Consider the following 25,813-nt stretch of genomic DNA (forward strand, 5'->3'; position numbering starts at 1 on the left):
ACAGTTCAGTACTTTAGACGGAGTTTGTGAATCATTTGATACAGTTCAGTACTTTAGAGGGAGTTTGTGAATCATTTGATACAGTTCAGTACTTTAGAGGGAGTTTGTGAATCATTTGATTCAGTTCAGTACTTTAGAGGGAGTTTGTGAATCATTTGATTCAGTTCAGTACTTTAGAGGGAGTTTGTGAATCATTTGATTCAGTTCAGTACTTTAGAGGGAGTTTGTGAATCATTTGATTCAGTTCAGTACTTTAGAGGGAGTTCGCGAATCATTTGATTCAGTTCGGGACTTTATAGGGAGTTTGCAAATCATTTGATTCAGTTCAGTACTTTAGAGGGAGTTCGCGAATCATTTGATTCAGTTCGGGACTTTAGAGGGAGTTTGTGAATCATTTGATACAGTTCAGTACTTTAGAGGGAGTTTGTGAATCATTTGATTCAGTTCAGTACTTTAGAGGGAGTTTGTGAATCATTTGATTCAGTTCAGTACTTTAGAGGGAGTTCGCGAATCATTTGATTCAGTTCGGGACTTTATAGGGAGTTTGCAAATCATTTGATTCAGTTCAGTACTTTAGAGGGAGTTTGTGAATCATTTGATTCAGTTCAGTACTTTAGAGGGAGTTCGCGAATCATTTGATTCAGTTCAGTACTTTATAGGGAGTTTGCAAATCATTTGATTCAGTTCAGTACTTTAGAGGGAGTTTGTGTAATAATAATAGAGAATCTTCAGGACAATTGTTTTATAATATATATTATGTTGTTTTCAGTGTATATAAAAGTCAAAAGTTGAATCTTTAAGAGAATTTATTGTACATAAATATTGATCAGCGTTCACAATGCAGTTGATTCACAGGCAAATAAAATCATCCATGCATTTACAAAAATACAAAACTATCAAAAATCATAAAGCTGTCAGTACTGCATCCACCCATTCATCATTAATTTATCAAAGTCAGAACATTTTAGAGCAAGAACACCTCCATTGAAGGCAATTAGCATTAATGGTCAGAAATATATCAGTTTTCCTCTCTCAATTATATTAATTTCATCGAACATTACATAATATTACCAAGTAGACTAAACATGCTACACTTCTTCTGAAAATCAAAATACTTTCACTGCAAAAAAAATATTTTCTTACTTAGCATTTTTTAAATTGTTTTCCAGAATATATAAAATATTTTCTTAAATTAAAATACATTTACTAAGTCAAAATAAGTAAATATATTCATTGAAAAAAAATGCTTTTCTTACTTTTTTTGTCTTGTTTCCAGCCAAAATATCTAAAAATTCTTAAATCAAGAAGGATTTTCTAAACAAGTAAAAATTGTTGTCTTGTTTTCCGAAAAAAATAAGTTAAAATTAAGTGAGTTTTTGCTTAAAACAAGCAAAATAATCTGCCAATGGGGTAAGAAAAATAATCTTATTTCAAGCCGAGAACTAGATTATTTTGCTTACTTAATTTTTACTTCTTTTTCTGAAAACAAGACAATAATATTTACAAAAATATTTTTTTTAATCCTTCTTGATTTAAGATTTTTTAGATATTTTGGCTGGAAACAAGACAAAAACCCTAAGTAAGAAAAGCATTTTTTGCAGTTGCGAAAACATTTTTTTTACTTACCACATTGGCAGATTATTTACCTTGTTTTAAGCAAAGACTCATTTAATTTTATCTTATTTTTTCTGAAAACAAGACAATATTTTTCACTTGTCTAGAAAATCCTTCTTGATTTTTAGATATTTTGGCAAAAGTACAAACACTGCAAAAAAAAAAAAAAAGCTTGTTTCCAGCCAAAATAGCAAAAAAATTCTTAAATCAAGAAGGATTTTTTAGATGAGTAAAAATTATTGTCTTGTTTTCAGAAAAAAAAGAAATTTTTTTTAAATATTTTTAGCATATTAGAAAAGCATTTTTGCAGTGTTATTATTTGAAAAATAATTTATTTGCTCTTCTTTTAAGCATAAATTTCTTTAATTTCAATACTTTTTTCAGAAAACAAGATTTAATTCTAATCTAAATCCTAAGTAATTTTGCTTTTCAAGAAAATGTATCTTGATTTAAGAATGTTTAGATATTTGTTCTGGAAAACGACAAAAATACAGATGCCGAAAATCATTTTCTACAGTGCTCATAGATATCTGTACATTTTTGCACATCAAAATATCTGAAACCTCATCATTCACAGCGTGTTTGTCAGTCTCTGTCTTGTTGTCCTTCAGAAATCGTCATCTTTATCACTGTAGAACTGCGTGTCGTCTGGTTTCTTCTTCTCCTCCTCGTCGTTGGCCTCCTCCTCTTCCTCCTCTCTCTCCTCGTCCTCCTCCTCCTCTCTGGCCTTGTAGAGATCAGGACTGTACTGGCTCATTCGGTACAGACTGTCCTCATCTTCTTCTCGACTGGAGCTCCCGCCGCGGACGCTCTCGCCGTCAGACTGAGACAGACGCAGCTGGTTCTTCTGGGACAGATCGAAGGGCTCTTCCTGGCCGATGCGGGACAGGATCCGCAGAGGACCGGAGAGACACATCCGTCCACGTCGCCTGAAGACTGAGAGCATCCAGAGATGTCATTATGATCATACAAGTCTAACATAAAAGATAAAAGCTTGAGTAGACAAATATATAAGGCTTCTTACCACGAGCATCCAGGCCTTGGTCCATGATGCCGTGTTTGACCTTCATGTGGCGGGTCAGGTTCCCCTTCAGCGTGAATTTGCTGGCACAGTAAAGACATTTGAAGGGTTTGCTGTCAGAATGCAAGTGCATGTGGCCCATCAGATTATGCATTCTGTTAAACTCCTTTCCACACAGCTGTAAAGAGAGTAACTATTCAGAAATCTTTGACCTGATCAAGCACTATTAAAGCTATGTCAGACTCACAAATGGAAGCTTGTTTTCACTATTGAATCAAAAAATTTAAAATCGAATTGCAATTTTAGGTCCTTGCACACTAAGTCCCAACTTTTTGTCAAAGTTAGTCACACTCAGAAACTCAAAATAAGAAAAGTAAAAATAACCGGTAACACTTTATAATAACGTTCAGTTGTAAGTCTTTTATACGTGATTAGTTAATGATGAAATAATCAATTACAAAACATTCACAAGTGATTAATAATTGATATGCTAACAATTTGTGTATGTTTTGTTCATTTGTCATTTACAAATTAATTTACAAGTAATTAGTTAATGATGAACTCATTATTTACAAAACATGACTATGTGTTTATAAATTATGAATAAGTGATATGTTCATTTTATTGTTAATACTTTGCTAACGATTTACCCATCTGTCGTAAATTATCTAAAAAATGGCATATCGTGAAATAATCAAACAGATCCTTAGTAAATGGTTAAAAATGACTAGTTAACCCCTTAAATGTCACCCCCATTTTTTAAGTTTGTCCAAACTTAAATTGTGATTCATGAAAACTTTGGATCTAAGGTAGGTCTCTTTTTAAAGAAAACAATCAGCAGATTAATGCAGAAGCGAAAAACAAAGTATTAACAATTTACAGAAGTTAAAATTTACTGTAAAGATAATACACTGTACAATTTTTCTTATATTTTATATAAAATAAATATTGCATATAACAGGTTTTGTCCTAAATTTGATATCAATTTGAAGTCTTACATCTAAATAAGTTATTCCAAATTTGAAGTTGATATGAAAACAAATTTGAAGTTCCTGTGAAAGTTTGTTCAGGGCGTTATAAAATACTAAATAACCTTATATAATTCATACACTACATGGTGCTTAGTGCATAAGTACATAGTGAATAAGTGCAGAGTGTATAGTGCGTCATTTGGGGCGCAGATCATGTTTGCCAAAGAAAACATCTTTACCCTCACCAGTCAGCCCTTACATTGCAGTACACACTACAAAGTATTCAAAAGCTGTTGATGAATAAATAATGAATAAATAATTTACAAATATTTCTGCATCCCCTAATCTAAAGTGTAAACTACTCATCAGTTGTAAATGTTTTACAAACCTGCCGTTTCCAGGTTGTGCGGGCATCAGGTGGGTATACACACTGGGGGAAAGACCTTTGAAAAATGAGTAAAACATTTACAACTGATGAATTGTTTACACTTTAGATTAGGGGATGCAGAAAGATTCGTAAATGATTTATTCATGATGCGATCTTCAGTCAAGGATAAACATTTAAATGATTGATATTTTAATTATTTTTAAGTGACACATCATATATTAATTAGTAACAGATTAACCACTTACTAAGGATCTGTTTGATTATTTCATGATGCTATTTTTTTAAGATAAAATTCGACAGACCACAGACTTGGCAACATATTCTGAGACATCTATAAAAAACTTGCGGCAACAGTGTAAAAGTGGCCCAATTCCGTGTGAAAACCACAGACTTGGCAACATATTCAGAGAGACTGATTAAAAAACTTGGGGCAACAGTGTAAAAGTAGCCCGATTCCGTGTGAAAACTGCAGACTTGGCAACATATTCCCAGACATCTATAAAAAAAACTTGCGGCAACAGTGTAAAAGTAGCCCAATTCCATGTGAAAACCACAGACTTGGCAACATATTCAGAGAGACTGATTAAAAAACTTGTGGCAACAGTGTAAAAGTAGCCCGATTCTGAATGAAAACCACAGACTTGGTAACATATTCAGAGAGACTGATGAAAAAACGTGTGGCAACAGTGTAAAAGTAGCCCAATTCCGCATGAAAACCACAGACTTGGCAACATATTCAGAGAGACTGATTAAAAAACTTGTGGCAACAGTGTAAAAGTAGCCCGATTCCGCATGAAAACCACAGACTTGGCAACATATTCAGAGAGACTGATGAAAAAATGTGTGGCAACAGTGTAAAAGTACCCCAATTCCGCATGAAAACCACAGACTTGGCAACATATTCAGAGAGACTGATTAAAAAACTTGCGGCAAAAGTGTAAAAGTAGCCTAATTCCGCGTGAAAACCACAGACTTGGCAAAATATTCAGAGAGACTGATTAAAAAACGTGTGGCAAAAGTGTAAAAGTAGCCTAATTCCGCGTGAAAACCACAGACTTGGCAACATATTCAGAGAGACTGATTAAAAAACTTGCGGCAAAAGTGTAAAAGTAGCCTAATTCCGCGTGAAAACCACAGACTTGGCAACATATTCAGAGAGACTGATTAAAAAACTTGGGGCAACAGTGTAAAAGTAGCCCGATTCCGTGTGAAAACTGCAGACTTGGCAACATATTCCCAGACATCTATAAAAAAAACTTGCGGCAACAGTGTAAAAGTAGCCCAATTCCATGTGAAAACCACAGACTTGGCAACATATTCAGAGAGACTGATTAAAAAACTTGTGGCAACAGTGTAAAAGTAGCCCGATTCTGAATGAAAACCACAGACTTGGTAACATATTCAGAGAGACTGATGAAAAAACGTGTGGCAACAGTGTAAAAGTAGCCCAATTCCGCATGAAAACCACAGACTTGGCAACATATTCAGAGAGACTGATTAAAAAACTTGTGGCAACAGTGTAAAAGTAGCCCGATTCCGCATGAAAACCACAGACTTGGCAACATATTCAGAGAGACTGATGAAAAAATGTGTGGCAACAGTGTAAAAGTACCCCAATTCCGCATGAAAACCACAGACTTGGCAACATATTCAGAGAGACTGATTAAAAAACTTGCGGCAAAAGTGTAAAAGTAGCCTAATTCCGCGTGAAAACCACAGACTTGGCAAAATATTCAGAGAGACTGATTAAAAAACGTGTGGCAAAAGTGTAAAAGTAGCCTAATTCCGCGTGAAAACCACAGACTTGGCAACATATTCAGAGAGACTGATTAAAAAACTTGCGGCAAAAGTGTAAAAGTAGCCTAATTCCGCGTGAAAACCACAGACTTGGCAAAATATTCAGAGAGACTGATTAAAAAACGTGTGGCAAAAGTGTAAAAGTAGCCTAATTCCGCGTGAAAACCACAGACTTGGCAACATATTCAGAGAGACTGATGAAAAAACGTGTGGCAACAGTGTAAAAGTAGCCCAATTCCGCATGAAAACCACAGACTTGGCAACATATTCAGAGAGACTGATTAAAAAACTTGCGGCAACAGTGTAAAAGTAGCCCAATTCCGCATGAAAACCACAGACTTGGCAACATATTCAGAAAGACTGATGAAAAAACATGTGGCAACAGTGTAAAAGTAGCCAAATTCCGCATGAAAACCACAGACTTGGCAACATATTCAGAGAGACTGATTAAAAAACTTGCGGCAAAAGTGTAAAAGTAGCCTAATTCCGTGTGAAAACCACAGACTTGGCAACATATTCAGAGACATCTATAAAAAAAAAAACTTGCGGCAACAGTGTAAAAGTAGCCCAATTCCATATGAAAACCATGGACATTGCAACATCTTCCAAGAGACCGATTTAAAAAAAAAAAAACTAGCAACAGTGTAAAAATAGCCCGATTCAATGTGAAAACCGTAGATTTAGCAACATATTCTGAGAGATTGATAAAAAAAACTCGAAACAACAGTGTAAAAGGAGCCCTATTCTGTTTGAAAAATGCAGACTTGGCAACATATTCTGAAAGATTGATTAAACCAGCAGAAAGCTCGAAATTTCACTAATGCTACAATAGCTTTACTCAGTATTTTATTACTCAAATATCTAAGTGTTCTTAAGATTTTCTTGATTTAAGTGATTTAATATCACTTAATATCATTTGCTCATTTTGATTCTCAAGTAGATGTATCTTGATTTAAAAATATTTAGATGTTTTCACTAAAAAACAAGTCAAAAACAGAGGAAGGACACGACTTTACATTACACTTCAGAGTGTAAACAAGAAGTTAGTTTTTTTGAATAACTGACTTTCTTATATAATAGGGCCAGATATTTTGTTTATTTTTGCTCTGCCAGCAAAATTAATTGGGTTACAACTGTAGAATTTTGTGATTGGTGTCTTGAATTGGTTGCAACTGTATTATAAAACAGCCCTTACTAAAGGTGACTGTAACAAGCTCTCGTGGCATAAATCTGAAAGCATTTTGAAGACAAAAGGGGGAGTTACAGAAAACTGAATCATGACAGCTGAGAGTTTCTCACAGGAATATGAAGGAGTTTACAGGAGCCGGCAGAGGGCTGGACCGTTTCTCTTCTGCTGTCCTTCCTCTGCGTTCTTTTTTTTTATTATTAGGGTGGTCCTTTCCTTTCCTTCAGGAGGATAGAGGGACTGTAAACTGTCCGAACGGACCGTGAGAAAACAGGAAGTGCTCCTGAGCACAAGAGAAAGCGAGATGAAATCTATTTGCGGGGCCTGTTCTCGGGGGACGAGAGAGCCATTGTTACACAGTCAGTTTGTGCAGCGATATCCTTCCTATAGATGAGGAGACACTCAACTGCCAAGAACGTATCTGGTCATCGTTTGGACCAGCCCAAGGTCACACACATTCCAAAACAACCAAGAATCCATGAAGGGCTGGATGTATTTGCATCCTATTGCACTGTACGTTCACTTTAATTTATTAATCTGATTTGTTTATGAACACAGCTTTGCGTTATATTACCCAACTCTGGTTCTAGTTATTCAGTACAACAGCGTTTTAGTGTTAAAAAAAGATTATGAGAACAAAGTCGAAATATTATGAGAATAAAGTAGAAACATTACGAGAATAAAATCAAAATTATGAGAATAAAGTTGAAATACTACAAAAATTAAGTCGAAATACTATGAGAATAAACTCAAAATACTACGAGAACGAGTGAAGTCGAAATACTGCAAGAACGAAGTCGAAATACTATGTGAACGAAGTCGAAATACTACGAGAACGAAGTCGGAATACTACGAGAATAAATTCTGAATATTACGAGAATATACTACGAGAATTAAGTCGAAATACTATGAGAATAAAGTCGAAATACTATGTGAACGAAGTCGAAATACTACGAGAACGAAGTCGGAATACTACGAGAATAAATTCTGAATATTACGAGAATATACTACGAGAATTAAGTCGAAATACTATGAGAATAAAGTCGAAATACTATGTGAACGAAGTCGAAATACTACGAGAACGAAGTCGGAATACTACGAGAATAAATTCTGAATACTACGAGAATATACTACGAGAATTAAGTCGAAATACTATGAGAATAAAGTCGAAATACTACGAGAATGAACAAAGTTTAAATACTACGAGAACTAATTCTAAATACTACAAGAATGAACGAAGTTGAAATACTACAAGAACGGAGTCGAAACACTACGAGAACAAAGTCGAAATACTACAAGAACGAAGTCGAAATGCTACGAGAACGAAGTCGAAAAACTACGAGAATAAAGTCGAAATACTACGAGAATGAATGAAGTTGAAATACTACGAGAACAAAGTCGAAATACTACAAGAACGAAGTCGATATACTATGTGAACAAAGTCAAAATACTACAAGAATTAAGTCGGAATAGTACGAGGATAAAGTCAAAATACTACGAAAATATACAACGAGAATTAAGTCAAAGTACTACGAGAATTAAGTCGAAATACTACGATAATGAAGATAAATGAACATGCAAATTGCAGTCGCATTTTCTAAAATTAGAACAAAACTGAGTGAGTTTATACTTAAAACAAAAACTAATATCTGTCAATAGGGCATTAAAACCTTGTTATTTGCTATTTGTATATATTTGTTCTTTTTTATCATAATAATAAACTTTTTATCAGTTTCTCAAAACAAGACTTATTTTGCTTCTCCAGTAGAGAATTAAGTCGAAATACTACGAGAATAAAGTCTAAATACTACGAGAATGAACAAAGTTGAAATACTACGAGAATTAAGTCGAAATACTACGAAAATATACTACGAGAATTAAGTCGAAATACAACGAGAATAAAGTCAAAATACTACAAGAACGAACAAAGTTGAAATACTACAAGAATGAAGTCGGAATACTACGAGAATTAAGTTGGAATACTACGAGAATTAAGTCGAAATACTACGAGAATTAAGTCAAAATACTACAAGAACGAACAAAGTTGAAATACTACAAGAATGAAGTCGGAATACTATGAGAATTAAGTCGAAATACTACGAGAATAAAGTCGAAATGCTATGAGAACGAACAAAGTTGAAATACTATGAGAACGAAGTCGGAATACTATGAGAATTAAGTCGGAATACTACGAGAATTAAGTCGAAATACTACGAGAATAAAGTCGAAATGCTATGAGAACGAACAAAGTTGAAATACTATGAGAACGAAGTCGGAATACTATGAGAATTAAGTCGGAATACTACGAGAATATACTACGAGAAAAAAGTCGAAATACTACGAGAACGAACAAAGTTGAAATACTACGAGAACGAAGTCGAAATACTATGAGAATCAAGTCGAAATTCTACGAGAATTAAGTCAAACTGTTGTAAAGCAGCTGTACAAAAAATGTATGTTACTACAATATATTTAGTAGCTTACTAGTGGTGACTACTGTATGTCAAGTCGATGTACATATGGAATAGATGTATGTTAAAATCAGTAATGGTGTAATCAAACATACAATGAACACTATTAATAGTAATGATTGTGTGTTGGAAATATTATGAAATATTATGACTTTAATCTTGTAATCTTAGATTTATTTTATTTTTTAAACATAACACTAAAACAATGTCACTATTCAGTTAACAGAGTTTCTGCAGCTCTTAAAAAGCTCTTAAAAGATCTTAAAAAGTAAGTAAGACCTTAAATCTGTGCAGAAAGTCTTAAATTCATAAAGTCATGGCGTTAAAAGTTGCATGCACTGCAAAACATGAATATCTTCCTCAGTATTTCTGTCTTGTTTTCCAGTTTAAATCAAGATAAATGAACATGCAAATTGAAGTCGCGTTTTCTAAAATTAGAACAAAACTGAGTGAGTTTATACTTAAAACAAAAACTAATATCTGTCAATAGGGCATTTAAACCTTGTTATTTGCTACTTGTAAATATTTGTTCTTTTTTATCATAATAATAAACTTGTTGCAATTTTATCAGTTTCTCAAAACAAGACTTATTTTGCTTCTCCACTAGAGATCAGTAGACAGAACATGACTTTTTGTGTCTGTATGAATGGCGTTGAGTGTCAGCACCTTGCATTTGTAGGGCTTGATGTCGGAGTGGACGATCATGTGAGCCTTGAGCGTCTGTTTCTGGACGAAGCTCTTGTAGCACAGGTGGCACTGATACGCTCGGATGTTGGTGTGAATCAGAACGTGCCGCTTCATGTTGGCCAGCAACGTGAACTCACGGCCACAGATACGACACTTGTGCTCCTTCACTCCCTAAAACACACGGATGAGGATGAACAGTCCATCAGAAACCAAGTCTGATCAATGCTCTTATAGATCAGATTTACAGCAATGCATTTGGCAGGTGCTTTCATCCAAAGCAACTGAGATTGCATTTAAGGTTTACATTTGATCAGTTCATGCATTCCCTGGGAATTGAACTTATGACCCAATGTGCGCTTCTCAATAGGTTTTGCTTGCAGATTTCTTCCTGGACATCTAGCAATAACAAAATATTCTTAATATTAAACACTGAAATTGCTTTAATGGTCTCCTCTAAAACGTGACTTACAATTCAACTTTGACTGATGCTCGACATTTGACATTAGTAATGAAAGAAATGGGAAGTGTTTTCTTCTTCCTTTTCAGAGTAAGTCTGCTTTTCCTAATTTATGGTTAGTTGCATTGTATGATTTGTCTTTGCATTGTTTTGCTTTTCATTTGTGGTTTATGGAGTTGGGAACCTCTGATATAAACTATTCACTATTGTTCCTCAGTTTTTTTTGTCTTGTTCTTCAGTCCAAATATCTAAATGTTCTTAAATCAATATTTATTTACATTTACATTTATTCTTTTAGCAGATGCTTTTATCCAAAGCAACTGGCAAAAGAACAATAGCAATTTGTCAACAACAGTAATACACAAAGTCAAGTTTATTAGACTTTTTCATTAACTTAAGTAGCAAAATGACATAAGTCTTGTTTTCTGAGAAATTGATCAAAATGAAGTGTTGATAATTAAAACAAGAACAAATATCTCTGAATGGGCTCAAAAAGATCAACTTACTGTAATTGAAAGTAGATTTTTCTGAATCCTATGGTTGATTTTTGAAAACGAGTCATTTTGATGTCAAATAAAAGCATTTGATTTAAGAATGTTTAGATATTTTGTTACAAACATTTTGCAGTATAGTTTGAAACAATTTTTCTGTTCTCATTTGTTACATTTTTAGTGTTTTTGTTGTTTGTTTTTTTGTGTGTTTGTTTTTTGTTCTTTTTAAATATTACAAACTTTACTTTCTTGTAATATGTACTGCAATAATCTTTGAAAAATATTTCTGTGTAGGTTTTATTTTTATATTTTCTGTTCTCATTTTAATTTTAGTTAAAGTTTTAGTCATTTTGTTGTGTTTTTGCCATTTTTATTAGTTTTTTTTGTTACTTATCAACGTTTTATTGTGTTTTTGCTGTTTTTATTCTTTTTAACTATTAAAGATTGAAATAGATTTTTTCTACTGCAATAATCTTTGAAAAATCTATTTTTACAGTGTAGGCTTTATTTTTCTGTTTTCTGTTCTTATTTTAATTTAAGCTAAGTTAAAGTTTTAGTGATTTTGTTGTGTATGTGCCATTTTTTTAGTTTGTGTTTTTATATATATATTTAAGACTTAATTTCTATTTTCTACTGCAATAATCTTCAAAAAATCTATTTTCTCAGTGTAGGTTTTATTTTTTTATTTTTTGTTGTTATGTTAATTTAAGTTAAAATTTTACTAATTTTGTTGTGTTTTTGGCATTTTTATTATTTTTTTGTTCTTTTTAAATATTAAAGATTGAAACCGTATTTTCTACTGGAATATTCGTAAAAAAAATCAATGTTTACAGTGTAGGTTTTATTTTTTATTTTCTGTTCTTATGTTCATTTAAGTTAAAGTTTTACTAATTTTGTTGTGTTTTTGCCATTTTTATTAGTTTGTGTTCTTTTTAAATATTTAAGACTTAATTTGTATTTTCTGCTGCAGTAATCATTTGCTTGTTCTTATGCTAATTTACGTAAAAAGTTTTAGTAATTCTCTTGTCTTTTTGCCATTTTTATTAGTTTGTGTTCTTTTTAAATATTAAAGATTGAAGCCATATTTTCTACTGTAGTTTATTTTATAGGTTTTATTTTTATATTTTCTGTTCTCATTTTAATTGTAAAGTTTTTAAAGATTGAAACCATATTTTCTAATTCTATTTTCTACTGTAATGATCTTTGAAAAAAATCTCTGTTTACGGTATTTTTATATTTTACATTCTTTAGCTGTTTTTATAAGTTTTTGTTGTTTTGTAAATATTACAGACTGTATTTTCTTGTAAAATGCAATAATCTTCGAAGAAATTACTATTGTGTACTGTGTTGTACTTTTTATTTTTATATTTTCTGTTCTCATGTTAATTTAAGTTTTACTAATTTTGTTGTGTTTTTGCCGTTTTTATAAGTTTTTTTTTTAAATATTAAAGATTAAAACTGTATTTTCTAGTGCAATAATCAATTTTTAGGTTTTATTTTTCCATTTTCCATTTAAAAATTAAAGATTGATATTGTTTTTCCAATGCAATAATCTCCGAAAAATCAATTTTCTCAGTGTATGTTTTATTTTTATATTTTCCATTCTCATGTTAATTTACATAAAAGTTTTACTAATTTTGTTATGTTCTTGCCATTTTTATTACTTTATGTTCTTTTTAAATATCAAAGACTGAAACAGCATTTTCTAACTTGACAGCATACGCCCCATTGGTACCTTGTGTGTGAGCGTGTGCTGCTTGAGATGATGTGACTGGACAAACTCCATCCCGCACTCGCTGCAGATGAACGGCCGGATGTCCTTGTGCTTCATCATGTGATTCTGCAGCTGACTAGGATACTGAAATCTCTTGCCGCATTCGCCACAGTCATACTGCACGGGCCCGCGGTGCGCCGTCAGGTGCCTTTTGAGCTGCGCCAGCGTGGGGAAGTCGAGTCCGCACTCCACACAGACGTTCTCCTGGCCTCTTTCGTGTTTAAGCTCATGCGCCCTCAGTTCGCTGGGATACGCAAATCCCCGTCCGCAAACGCCACAGCTGTAAGGCTTGACATCGCTGTGTTGCATCATATGCCTCTTCAGATGGCTGGTCTGCGTGAAGGCTTTGTTGCAAACCTGGCACTTATGCGGCCGTGCGCCTTGGTGCGTCAGCATATGCGTGTGCAAATGGCTCAGTTGCTTGAAGAGTTTCCCACATAGGTTGCATTCATGTGGCTTAATGCCGCTGTGGCCCAGGATGTGTGTGATCAGGTTGTATTTGGACGTGTAGGACTTCTCACACATACGGCATTTCCACCGCTTCTGATCTCCGCCGACATCGACGTAGTAGCTTTCGTCCACGTGCACGTTCAGCTTTTCCGATTTGCTTGCTTCTTGGCTCCTGCGGCGAAACCGCACGGCCTCGCCGGGGTAGAAGTGACTCGGAGAGAGATGCGGGACGGAGCCGGGCAGGAGGAACGGGAATGGAACCAGACTGGGGTGGAAGGGAGGGAAGTAGGGCGCGGGAGAGCGCAGGAGCAACGGCGACGGAGGCCACAGCGGCAGCGGCTTCACCGTCTCCTGCTTGACCTGGACCACGCGATGGAGCCGCAGCCGGTTGAGGTCGATCATGTCCGGGACGTATCGGTGCGGCTGAGGCATCATGGGGTGAGGAAGAGGATAGGGAAGAAGGGAAAGGTCGACGTGTCTGCTGGCAAACTCCTCTGGACGCTTGCTTTCGCTCTCGATCGAATCCATGATGGAGGTTTCTACAGGTTTAGACCATGAGCGTGAAAATCGTCCATCACCTGTCTGAGAAAAACATGCGGAATTAGTTATTGCATTCATGCATTTGGCAGATGCATTTACCCAAAGTGATATGCATTGCATTCATGTTTGATCAGTTCATGCATTTACTGGGAATCGAACCCATGACCTTGGCATTGCAAGCGCAACTGCAAAAAAAGTATTGTTTTGTTTTTCCAGTACAGATATCTAAACATCTTTAAATCAAGATACATACTTAAGAAGCAAAATGACTTAAGTCTTGTTTTCTGAAGAATGCATCAAAATTAAATGAGTTTATGCTTAAAACATTAACACACGGGGGTAATAAATATAATCTTGTTTTGACTTTGAATTAAGCTGCAGATGAATTGATCTTCACTGGCTTTGTTGCATTCATGCATTTGGCAGATGCATTCATCCAAAGTGATATGCATTGCATTCATGCTTGATCAGTTCATGCATTTACTGGGAATCGAACCCATGACCTTGGTGTTGCAAGCGCTACTGCAAAAAGTGATGCTCTTCATCAGTATTTTTGCCTTGTTTTCAAGTGCAAATATCTAAGCATTCTTAAATCAAGAAACATTTACTTGAGAAGCAAAATTACTTAAGTAATGTTTTCTGAAAAATGCATCAAAATTAAGTGAGTTTATGCTTAAAACAAGAAAAAATGGGGTTAGGAATATAATCGTTTTCACTTAGAATTATGTTGCAGATGAATTGATCTTCGCTGGCTTTGTTGCATTAATGCATTTGGCAGATACATTTATCCAAAGTGTTAGGCATTGCATTCATGTTTGATCAGTTCATGCATTTACTGGGAATCGAACCCATGACCTTGGCGTTGCAAGCGCAACTGGAAAAAAAAATGATTTTCCTCAATCATGGGTTTGATTCCCAGTGATACATTTACTTGAGAAGCAAAATTACTTAAGTGTTTGTGTTCTGAAGAATCCATCAAAATTCAGTGAGTTTATGCTGAAAACAAGAAAAAAAATGGGGTAATAAATATAATCATTTTCGAATTGATCTTCGCTGGCTTTGTTGCATTCATGCAATTGACAGATGCATTTATCCAAAGTGATATGCACTACATTTATTTTTGATCAGGTCATGCATTTACTGGGAATTGAACCCATGACCTTGGCATTGCAAGCGCAACTGCAAAAAAAGTATTGTTTTGTTTTTCCAGTACAGATATCTAAACATCTTTAAATCAAGATACATACTTAAGAAGCAAAATGACTTAAGTCTTGTTTTCTGAAGAATGCATCAAAATTAAGTGAGTTTATGTTTAAAACATTAACACACGGGGGTAATAAATATAATCTTGTTTTGACTTTGAATTAAGTTGCAGATGAACTGATCTTCTCTGGCTTTGTTGCATTCATGCATTTGGCAGATGCATTCATCCAAAGTGATATGCATTGCATTCATGCTTGATCAGTTCATGCATTTACTGGGAATCGAACCTATGACCTTGGTGTTGCAAGCGCTACTGCAAAAAGTGATGCTCTTCCTCAGTATTTTTGCCTGGTTTTCAAGTTCAAATATCTAAGCATTCTTAAATCAAGATACATTTACTTGAGAAGCAAAATTACTTAAGTAATGTTTTCTGAAAAATGCATCAAAATTAAGTGAGTTTATGCTTAAAACAAGAAAAAATGGGGTTAGGAATATAATCGTTTTCACTTAGAATTAAGTTTCAGATGAATTGATCTTCGCTGGCTTTGTTGCATTAATGCATTTGGCAGATACATTTATCCAAAGTGTTAGGCATTGCCTTCATGTTTGATCAGTTCATGCATTTACTGGGAATCGAACCCATGACCTTGGCGTTACAAGCGCAACTGGAAAAAAAATGATTTTCCTCAATCATGGGTTTGATTCCCAGTGATACATCTACTTGAGAAGCAAAATTACTTAAGTGTTTGTGTTCTGAAGAATGCATCAAAATTAAGTGAGTTTATACTGAAAACAAGAAAAAAATGGGGTAATAAATATAATCGTTTTCGAATTGATCTTCGCTGGCTTTGTTGCATTCATGCATTTGACAGATGCATTTATCCAAAGTGATATGCATTGCATTTATTTTTGATCAGTTCATGCATTCACTGGGAATCGAACCCATGACCTTGGTGTTGCAAGTGCAACTGGAAAAAATCATGCTCTTCCTCAGTATTTTTGTCTTGTTTTCCAGTGCAAATATCTAAACATCCTTGAATGAAGATACATTTACTTGAGAAGCAAAATTAGTTGAGTCTTGTTTTCTAAAAATCAAGCAAGTTTATGCTTAAAACATGAACAAATGGGGTAATAAATATTATCTTTTTTCACTTTGAATTAAGTTGATTTTTCTGATCCCATTGGAAGATATTTTCCTTTTTTGACTTGCTCCTCAAGTAAATGTATCTTGGTTTAAAGAGGATTTTGCATTGGAAAACACCAAGTAAGATGATCATTTTTGCAGATACATGAAGGCATTGCTGATAAAATGATCTTCACTGGCATTCATGCATTCATGCATTTGACAGATGTATTTATCCAAAGTGATATGCATTGCATTCACATTAGATCCATTAATGCATTCACTTGAAATCAAACCCATGACCTTGGTGTTGCGAGCGCAACTGCAAAAAAATGATGCTCTTTTTCAGTACTTTTGTCTTGCTTTCCAGTGCAAACATCTAAACATCCTTAAATCAAAATACATTTACTTGTGAAGTAAAATGACTTAATTAAGTCTTGTTTTCTGAAAAAATGATGCTCTCCTTCAGTATTTTGCCTTGTTTTTAAGGGCAAATAAATAAACTTCCGTACATCAAGATACATTTGCTTGAGAAGCAATATTACTTTTTGAGTTTACACTTAAAACAATAACAAATCGAGTAATATATACAATCTTTTCCCTTTGAATTAAGTAGATTTGATCCTGCATTGGAAAACACCAAGTAAAATTATCATCAAACACATGAAGGCATTGCTGATAAATTGATCTTCACTGGCTTTGTTGCATTCATGCATTTGGCAAATGCTGTAATCCAATGTGATATGCATTGCATTCATGTTTGATCAGTTCATGCATTCCTTCAAAATCAAACCCATGACCTTGGCGCTGCAAGCGCAACTGCTAAAGAATGATTTTGTTTTGTTTTCCAGTACAGATATCTAAACATCTTTAAATTGAGATACATTCTTCACTGTAAAAAAAACTATTTGTTGAGTCAACTTAAAATAATTTGTTACCTGGCTGCCTTAAAACTTTATGTTTAGTCAACTTAAAATGTTAAGTTGTACAAAGTGACAACTTTAAATTTTAAGTTGAATCAACTTGAATATCTAAGGCAGCAGGATAACACATTATTTTAAGTTGACTCAACAAATTGAGTTTTTTTAGTTTTTTTTACAGTGTTGAGAAGCAAAATAGCTTAATTAATTATTGTTGATTTTTTAGATCTCATTGGCAGATATTTTTTTCTTTTTAAGCGTAAATGTATTCTCAGGTAAATGTATCTTGGTTTAAGAATGTTTTTTGCATTGGAAAACACTAAGTAAGATGATCATTTTTTGCAACTACAAGAAGGCATTGCTGATAAATTGATCTTTACTGCCTTTGTTGTATTCGTGCATTTGGCAGATGCTTTAAACCAAAGTGATTTGCATCACGTTCACATTTGATCAGTTCATGCACACCCTTGGAATCGAACCCATGACCTTGCTCTGCAGCAGTTTATCTAAACATCAAGAAGCAAAATGACTTGATTAAGTCTTGTTTTCTGTCTGTGTTTGTTGGAATGGCATCAAATGGATCAGTCAGACAGACGTGGCGCTCTCTTCCTCTCTGCTGTTCCTCTGTGTTTCATTTTCACTGCTTTACGACTGGAACTTCTCTTTTTCATTACAAGCCATTATCCGGTGCTATCATTCGAGTAGTATACAGTCAAACTATCATAGTGGGGAAATATGGTCCGACTCACAAAAAAAAGGGGCCAACTAATGCAAACAACACCAAATACTTCTGCTTTAAACAGATGAATGACATCCTAATGACACACACTGCAAAAAAAAAAAAATGATTTTCTTACTTAATATTTTTCTCTTGTTTTCTAGTATAAATATGTCAAAATATTTAAATTACTAATATAAGTAAAATTACTAAAACAACTAATTTTTACTAATATAAGTAAAATAAGTAAAATTATGTCCTATTTTCTGAAAAAAGAAATAGTTAATTTTTGCTTAAAACAAGCTAAAATATCTGCCAATGGGGCAAGAAAAATAATCTTGTTTAGCCCTTGAATTAAGATTATTTTTCTTACCCCATTGGCATATATTTTTGCTTGTTTTAGGCAAAAACCAACACAATTTAGATTTTTGTTTTTAGAAAACAAGACATAATATCTTAAGTCATTTTACTTTTTTTTAACAAGACAAAAACATTAAGTAAAAAAATATTTTTTTTACATGCACTAAACACAGAAATCACTGTTTTAGAGTCTAAATGTTTTCCTTTTTGCACAAAACATAATGATCAAATATGCATTTTCAACATTAGATCATATCAACATGCAGTTTAATATAAAGCCAAAAGCTGCACTGCAAAAAAATATTTTCTTAGTATTTCTGTCGTGTTTTCTAATGCAAGTATCCCTAAATTAAGATACGTTTACTTAAGAAGCAAGTACCTGTTTTCAGAAAAAAATATAGCAGTTATAGAGTTTATGCTTAAAACAAAACAAAACAAAAAAATCACTTTGAATTAAGTGTGATCTTCACTGGATTCGTTGCATTCATGCATTTGGCTGATGCATTTATCCAAAGTGATATGCACTACATTCATGTTTGATGCATTTACTGGGAATCGAACCCATGACCTTGGTGTTGCGAGCGCAACTAAAAAAAAATCAAGCTCTTCCTCAGAATTTTTGCCTTGTTTTTTAAGTGCAAATATATAAACATTCTTAAATCAAGATACATTTGTTTGAGAAGCAAAATTAATTAAGTCCTGTTTGAAAATACTTAAATACTTAAAATTTCTTAAATTAGGATGAATTTACTTTACGAGTAAAATGATAAGTAAAATTATGTCTTGTTTTCAAACAAAACAAAAAAAATCATTTTTGCTTAAAACAAGCAAAAATATCTGCCAAAAGGGCAAAAAAAACAATCTTGTTTAGTCTTTGAATTAAGATTATTTTGCTCCAGTTTTGATTTAGAATTTAGATATTTGCACTGGAAAATGACAAAAATACCAAAAAAGAAAATATTTTTTTTCCAGTTTGTAGTGCACTGTTAACAAGACAAAAACATTAAGTAAGAAAATATTTTTTTGTGTAATTATTCATGCAAACTAAACACTGTATACACTACACACAACTCTAAATGTTTTCCTTTTGCACAAAACATGATGATCTAATATGCATTTTGCATATTAGATTATATTTTAATTAATAAAACATGCAGTTTAATATAAAGCCAAAAGTTGCACTGCAAAAAAAAAATATATATATATATATTTTCTTAGTATTTTAAATTTATTTTCTTAGTATCTTAGTATAAAACGTGATGATCTAATATGCATTTTGCATATTAGATAATATTTGAATTAATAAAACATGCCGTTTAATATAAAGCCAAAAGCTGCACTGCAAAAAATTATGCAAGGATCCTTAAATTAGATATTTGCACTGGAAAATGACAAAAATACAGAAGAAAATCATTTTTGCAGTTTATAGTGCATATACACTAAAAATGGAGGTAAAACTGAAAATATAAAATATAAATATATTTTATATATGTCTACTAATAACTATATCTACTGAAAAATGCATTGATTTAATTTTTGGAGGAGATCAGAGGTACATTTTTGAATGCATACAATGTTTTAAAGTCATTTTGCAAATTCTATCATGTTTTTGATTGGAAATGTTTTCCTTTTGCACAAAATGCATTTAGCATATTAGATCATATTTGCACTAATAAAACATGCTGTTTAATATAAAGCCAAAAGCTGCACTGCAAAAAAAGTATTTTCTTATCATTTCTCTTAGAAATCACTGTTTTAGAGTCTAAATGTTTTCCTTTTGCACAAAACATGATGATCTAATATGCATTTTGCATATTAGATAATATTTGAATGAATAAAACATGCCGTTTAATATAAAGCCAAAAGCTGCACTGCAAAAAATGATGCAAGTATCCTTAAATTAGATATTTGCGCTGGAAAATGACAAAGAATAGTGCATATACACTAAAAATGGAGGAAAATCTGAAAATATAAAATATAAATATATTTTACATATGTCTACTAATAACTATATCTACTGAAAAATACATTGATTCAATGTTTGTAGGAGCTCAGAGGTACATTTTTGAATGCATGCATGTTTTAAAGTCAATCATACAAACATTTGGTCATTCCAGAAAGCATATTGATCCGTAAGTGATCAGCTGCACCTGTAAAGCGCATGGGTGAGCGGCGTGTGTGTGTCTCTTACCTGTCTCCTGCTCGTTCCTCCTCACAATGAGCTCCAGCCGCACAAACAGCATTTGAAGTGACTTAAGAAAGAGAACAGGAACAATCACTTTGTTCTCATTTTTCAGATGAGTACCTTCGCAGAGAAGGAAGGAAGGGAGGGAGAGGAAGTCAACAAGCCTGTGCTTTCCTGCTCAAAAATAAGGAAACACTAGATACACATCTCCATTCCTCTTCGAAACGCTGCGGAGGATTGAAGCCACCGAGATCGGACTCAAAGGACAAGATCCGAGCCGCCCAGCCTCTGATTTCTCCATCACTGCACTGATTTAAGGTGTGATGTTACATGGAAAACACCCTGGCTGATGACCTTTGACCCCTACCCAGAATTTTACTGTCTTGTCTTGTTTAAAAGTCATTGTGTTTTATATCTATTCATTTATACATGAATAAAACATTCAATCAAACACTCGTATGGCAAAAAGCTGTATTTTTTATTTATTTATTTATTTTTCTTCTGGCCAAAGTATATTTTAAGTTGAAAAAATGCACAAAAATAAATATAAATAACCCCCAAAATATATGAGTAATATATATATATATATATATATATATATATATATATATATATATATATATATATATATATATATATATAAGTAACTAAAACTTATATTTAAGTTATATATATGTAAATAAATATTATTTTAGAGCAATATACAAATATTTAGACTGAATATACTGATGTAAATAATTTAGAATATATATATATATATATTAGCAATGGATTTTTTGTCTATTTTCAATATATATTTTAATATATATATATATGAAAAATATTTTTTTTCTGAGATATAAATGTATGAAATGTATAAATAAAATGCAAACTCAGCAGAATCAGATCAGTGACTGAATAAACGTAAAAAAAAATGTAATAAATGCCCCAAAAAATAATTATTATATACTAAAACTAATATAAATATAATATAATATAATAATGTAAATTTAAATAAACAAATAATAAATAAATAAATAAATAAATATGCAAATAATTTAGAATATATTTCAGCTGAGACATTTTAAAAGAATTTTAAATATATTTTAGCTTTATTTTAACATTTCGCTGAAGATTAAGTAAATAAAATGCAAACTCAGCAATGGATTGAGAAGATCAGTAACTAAACAAACCTGTTAATCGTTTAATAAATGGCCCAAAAAATAGGAAATATAAATTACTAAAACTTATAAAAAACATTTATATTTATGTAAATAAATGTATATATATATATATATATATATATATATATATATGTATGTATTATAAGTATTAGTATTATATATATGTATAATATATAATACAATATAAACATATTTAGACTGAAAAAATAAATATTTATGCAAATAATTTAGAATATATTTTAGCTGAGATATAAATGTATGTAACTAAATAAACTAGTTGATTTTTTGTTTTTAAATTGCCCCCAAATAATGTGTAGGACTTTTATATAACTAAAATTTAAAATATAAAATAATTATATTTCTGTAAATAAATATTGCCCTAGTAATAGTTCAATAACATAAAGAAATAAATATTTTTGCAAATAATTTAGCTGACATATCAATGTATGAAACATGTTGCTGAGTTGATTGAGTAAATAAAATGCAAGCTCAGATACAGAAATACAGAATCAGCAATGGATTGAGAAGATTTCATTCACTAAATAAACCAGTTAATTTTGATGCTTGTGCAACTTCAGCAGTGCGCTATATTATGCTCATGTAAAGCTCATGTAAAGATGTGTGACTATAATCACCATTAATAAAGGTGTAAAACAATAGTTACCCTTTAGTTTGTGGATTGAGGGAGAGAAGAAGAGCAGCTTTAGCCTCCAGTGACCTTTAGTGTTCCTCTTTCACATCATGACCCCAGTTCATCTGTGCCAATGTGTCCGATCATTAGATATATGTGACCAAATCACACACTGATTAATTAGTCTGATTAGTGTTAAGCAGTACAGATGAAGGCATGCATCAGGTGAGAATATAAAACCTCTGATCTGCTGATACTGACACATCTGCTCATGGCCGTAGCCAGCTATGAGGTCACCAAGGTCATTTTTTATATTCAAAAATAAAATGTCAAGCTCTTTGAATGATTATTTAGCCGTTTAAACCACCTCATATCACAGGAGTGTTTGCAATTCATGTTGCTGCGAGAAGCTAGCGCAGTGAACGGGGCTTGAGAGCGCAGGTTCAGCCTCCGTTTGTTGCCAGATCCACTTATTATACGTTTTTTTTGACTCGTTTGTCCAATTAAGTGTGACACTTTGGGACGTTTATAAAGTGGAAAGTTTAACGTTAGTGTTAGAGATATATTCATCTTATTTACAAAACGCAAGCTTTGAACTTATTTCGGATACTGTTTTCTTTCTTTTTGTAATTGCTTGTTTTTCGTAGCAATATCTGGCAACATTCCACATTCATAAAAAAAGCTTATAGACAATCTGTAACTTAATTGCTGAGTTCCTGCTATATCTCCTAGTGTCCTGTAGGGGCAAACAAACCCTCAGCTCTGGCCTGCGAGGCAAGAAACTGAATAAAGATAAAGACATGAGTCATTTAAATGATGCATTCATTGTTAAATCACTAAAGAATAAAGACATTTAATTAAATACATAATTAAAGCTAAAACCATTAAAAACATTTCCGTTACATTTGATTTGTAATAAATCAAAAAAACATAATAATTTAATTAAATAAAAGTTGATAAAAACTTTTAGACACTAAAAAGTATAAATCCAATAACAAAAACACACAAAAAATATCTGGATAAAATATGCAAAATGTAAAATAAAAACAAATTTAAAATATACTGTGCATTTTTTTTTTTTTTTTTACATTTTGTTTTGTTGCAGCATTATGTTAAACTGCTTTAAATTACCTTTTTTCCACATCAATCTACATTTCATACACCATAATGACAGCACAAAACAGGTTTGTAACAACTTTGCAAATTTATTAGAAATAAAAAACTGAAAAGATCCAGTTGCATAAGTATTCATACCCTTTTCTGGGACACACAACATTTAGCTCAGGAGCATTCATATTGCTTCTAGATGTTACTACACTTCCAGTCAGGGCCGCTGCCCTTCCCCAAATATTACGGAAGTAAAAATAAAATAATTTAAAAAAAAACACCTACTATAGGGGACAAAATAGAACTTTATTCAAATAAAAGTAAATACATAAATAAATTGTCTCATTTATAAATTACAATTGTAGCTCTACAGCAAAAAAAAAAAAAAAAAAAAAAAAAAAAAAAACTAAAATTACACTTTAAATAAAACATTTAAAAATGTGAAATCTTAATAAAATAAACAATAATAAATTGAAATAAAACAACACTATCATCTGCTGGAGCTTTCCAAAGTTCAAAATTTACAAAGGCACACTTCTACTTTTTCTTGAGGCAAAGTCGTAAAACCATAAAACCGTGGTTATCTGCCTTTTTATCTATTTATCTATCATATCCATGCTTTTAAATTGTGTTTTATAGAATATATAATATTTGTATTTGTCTGTATTTTTTAAATATATTTTTATTCTGTGTTTTTACCTGTTTGCACCAAGGGTGTGAGAGAAACGAAACTTCAAAACTCTTGTATGCATTGTACCTGTGGCAGTTTTGACAATAAAGCAGACAAGGGTTATGATGGCCACATATTTTTGTTGAGGAAATGATAGGAAAGACTATGTGGATATTTTAATTAAATGTTTGGTCAATATTAAACAAAGGAATTTGATCATCATGTAAGTGTAACAACTGCATTTACTAGGCCTTTGGTGCCCTTTTCAGGCATTTCTATTAAAATTGTAATGTAAACTGTTAATTTAGTATTAGATTATGTATTTTAACACTGTTATTTAATGACACCATATGGTCATTATTAATCAATAATCAAAATTGCCTCTGTGTTTTAATATAATGCATTTTAAGTCATTTTGTTTACTTAGATCTGCTTGTATTCATTTTAAGAAGGAGGCGTTAGTCGTGAGATTATTACGGACATTAAAACACATTATTCGACAAGACAGAATATAATAAAGTTTCACAGGATTATGAACGCACCGGAAAGTTATGCACGGGCTTCATCTTGGGCTTTTTTTTTCTTTCGTTTCTCGGTGCTGGACTGTTGATGTCTCTTACCAGGACCAGGCATCTTGTTCATCAATTATTATATTATCCTCATTTTTGGCCAAATTGGCAGCCGTAAACAGAGGTGAGGGCGTGTGCTTACTAGCCTACTCTGCGTTCACCGTAAAATGCAGTATATACGTTTATATTTTTATTTGTAAAATTTGCAAATCTGTTTTTTGTTTTGTCATTATTATGCTGTATGGAGTGTAAATTGATGTGGGGGAAAACTAATTTAACGCAGTTTAACATAATGCTGCAACAAAACAAAATGTGAAAAAAAATGAAGGGGTATGAATACTTTTGGAAGGCACTGTAGCTGCAAGCAGTGATGACGGGCCCGAGCCATTGGCGCAATCTCCATCCTGATAGCAACTTTGGCCATTTTGAATTCGTAATGTCTTGAGATCATGTTGACCGAGTTTGGTGGCTAATTCTTTAGCGATTTTCAAAAAACCTTGAATAACCAACTTCCTGTTGGGCGAAGCACGGACTGTGAGAACAAAAGTTGTTCTGCCTAATGAGGTCTATATGTGTATGAACTCACCCATAACACACACAAACCCCCACATACACATAGAAGCAGAGTAAATTAGATGTCTAATCGTTTTTAAATTTTCTTTTATTCAAGGAGCTTTGTATATTGATGAAACTATCCATATTTCCTCGGAAAGACTTGTTCTCTGTATGTAAAAAGATTTGAAGCGTTTGGAAGCTGCACTTTAAAGATATAACAAAATTACTCATTATATAAATAAATATAAATAAAAACTACTAAAATAGCATTGATTTACAATCTATTTTCTTTTCTTCTTCTTTTTGTTTTTTTACAGTTGTACATCTGTTCACAACACTAAATGCTAAATTATTATGTCACAATGTAGAATTATAGGTCAAAGAACATCAAAGGCCACATTGTGTCCTAAACTGGGTTAAACTAAACTAAAAACCTAGGGCTGCCCCCTAATAGTTGACTAATTGTTAGTCGATGAAAAGAGGCTTGTTTGACCAAAATTGCATTAGTCATCTTAGTTGCAAAAAAAAAAAAAAAATACAAGTGGTGAATGCATTTTTCTTGATGTTTTCCCTGACTTTTTTCATATGCACTTGAGCGCTTATTAGACTATGTGGGCAATTAAAGTCTCATTCTAATGATCTACAGGGTTTATTAATAACTAATAGTCGACTAATGCTTAAAATGAATGACTACTAGTTGACCAGAAAAAAAATCTTTAGTCGAGGGCAGCCCTACTAAAACCATTAAAACATTTTTATTGC

General features: G+C 32.6%; 1 protein-coding gene across 1 annotated transcript; it reads right to left on the minus strand.

Annotated features, from left to right (window-relative positions):
• Positions 1-1,889: 1,889 nt before the first annotated feature.
• Positions 1,890-20,490, minus strand: LOC141286730 (uncharacterized). The gene is made up of 5 exons (XM_073818831.1): positions 20,363-20,490; positions 12,819-13,889; positions 10,115-10,306; positions 2,639-2,813; positions 1,890-2,550 (listed from the first exon to the last, which is right to left on the minus strand). The coding sequence occupies exons 2-5, from the start codon at positions 13,833-13,835 to the stop codon at positions 2,222-2,224; spliced, it is 1,713 nt and encodes a 570-aa protein (XP_073674932.1). The 5' UTR covers positions 13,836-13,889; positions 20,363-20,490; the 3' UTR covers positions 1,890-2,221.
• Positions 20,491-25,813: the final 5,323 nt, after the last annotated feature.

The sequence above is a fragment of the Garra rufa genome, chromosome 15, assembly GCF_049309525.1.
Source record: "Garra rufa chromosome 15, GarRuf1.0, whole genome shotgun sequence".
NCBI lineage: Eukaryota > Metazoa > Chordata > Actinopteri > Cypriniformes > Cyprinidae > Garra > Garra rufa.

What these genes read in the sequence shown, in the direction of transcription:
- LOC141286730 (XM_073818831.1), bottom strand. Translation starts at nt 13,835, where the DNA reads ATGGATTCGATCGAGAGCGAAAGCAAGCGTCCAGAGGAGTTTGCCAGC. An exon ending in TCAAGCCCTACAAATGCAAG is followed by an intron (nt 2,814 to 10,114) that starts GTGCTGACACTC and finishes CTCTCTTTACAG; the next exon opens with CTGTGTGGAAAGGAGTTTAA. An exon ending in CCAAGGCCTGGATGCTCGTG is followed by an intron (nt 2,551 to 2,638) that starts GTAAGAAGCCTT and finishes GGATGCTCTCAG; the next exon opens with TCTTCAGGCGACGTGGACGG.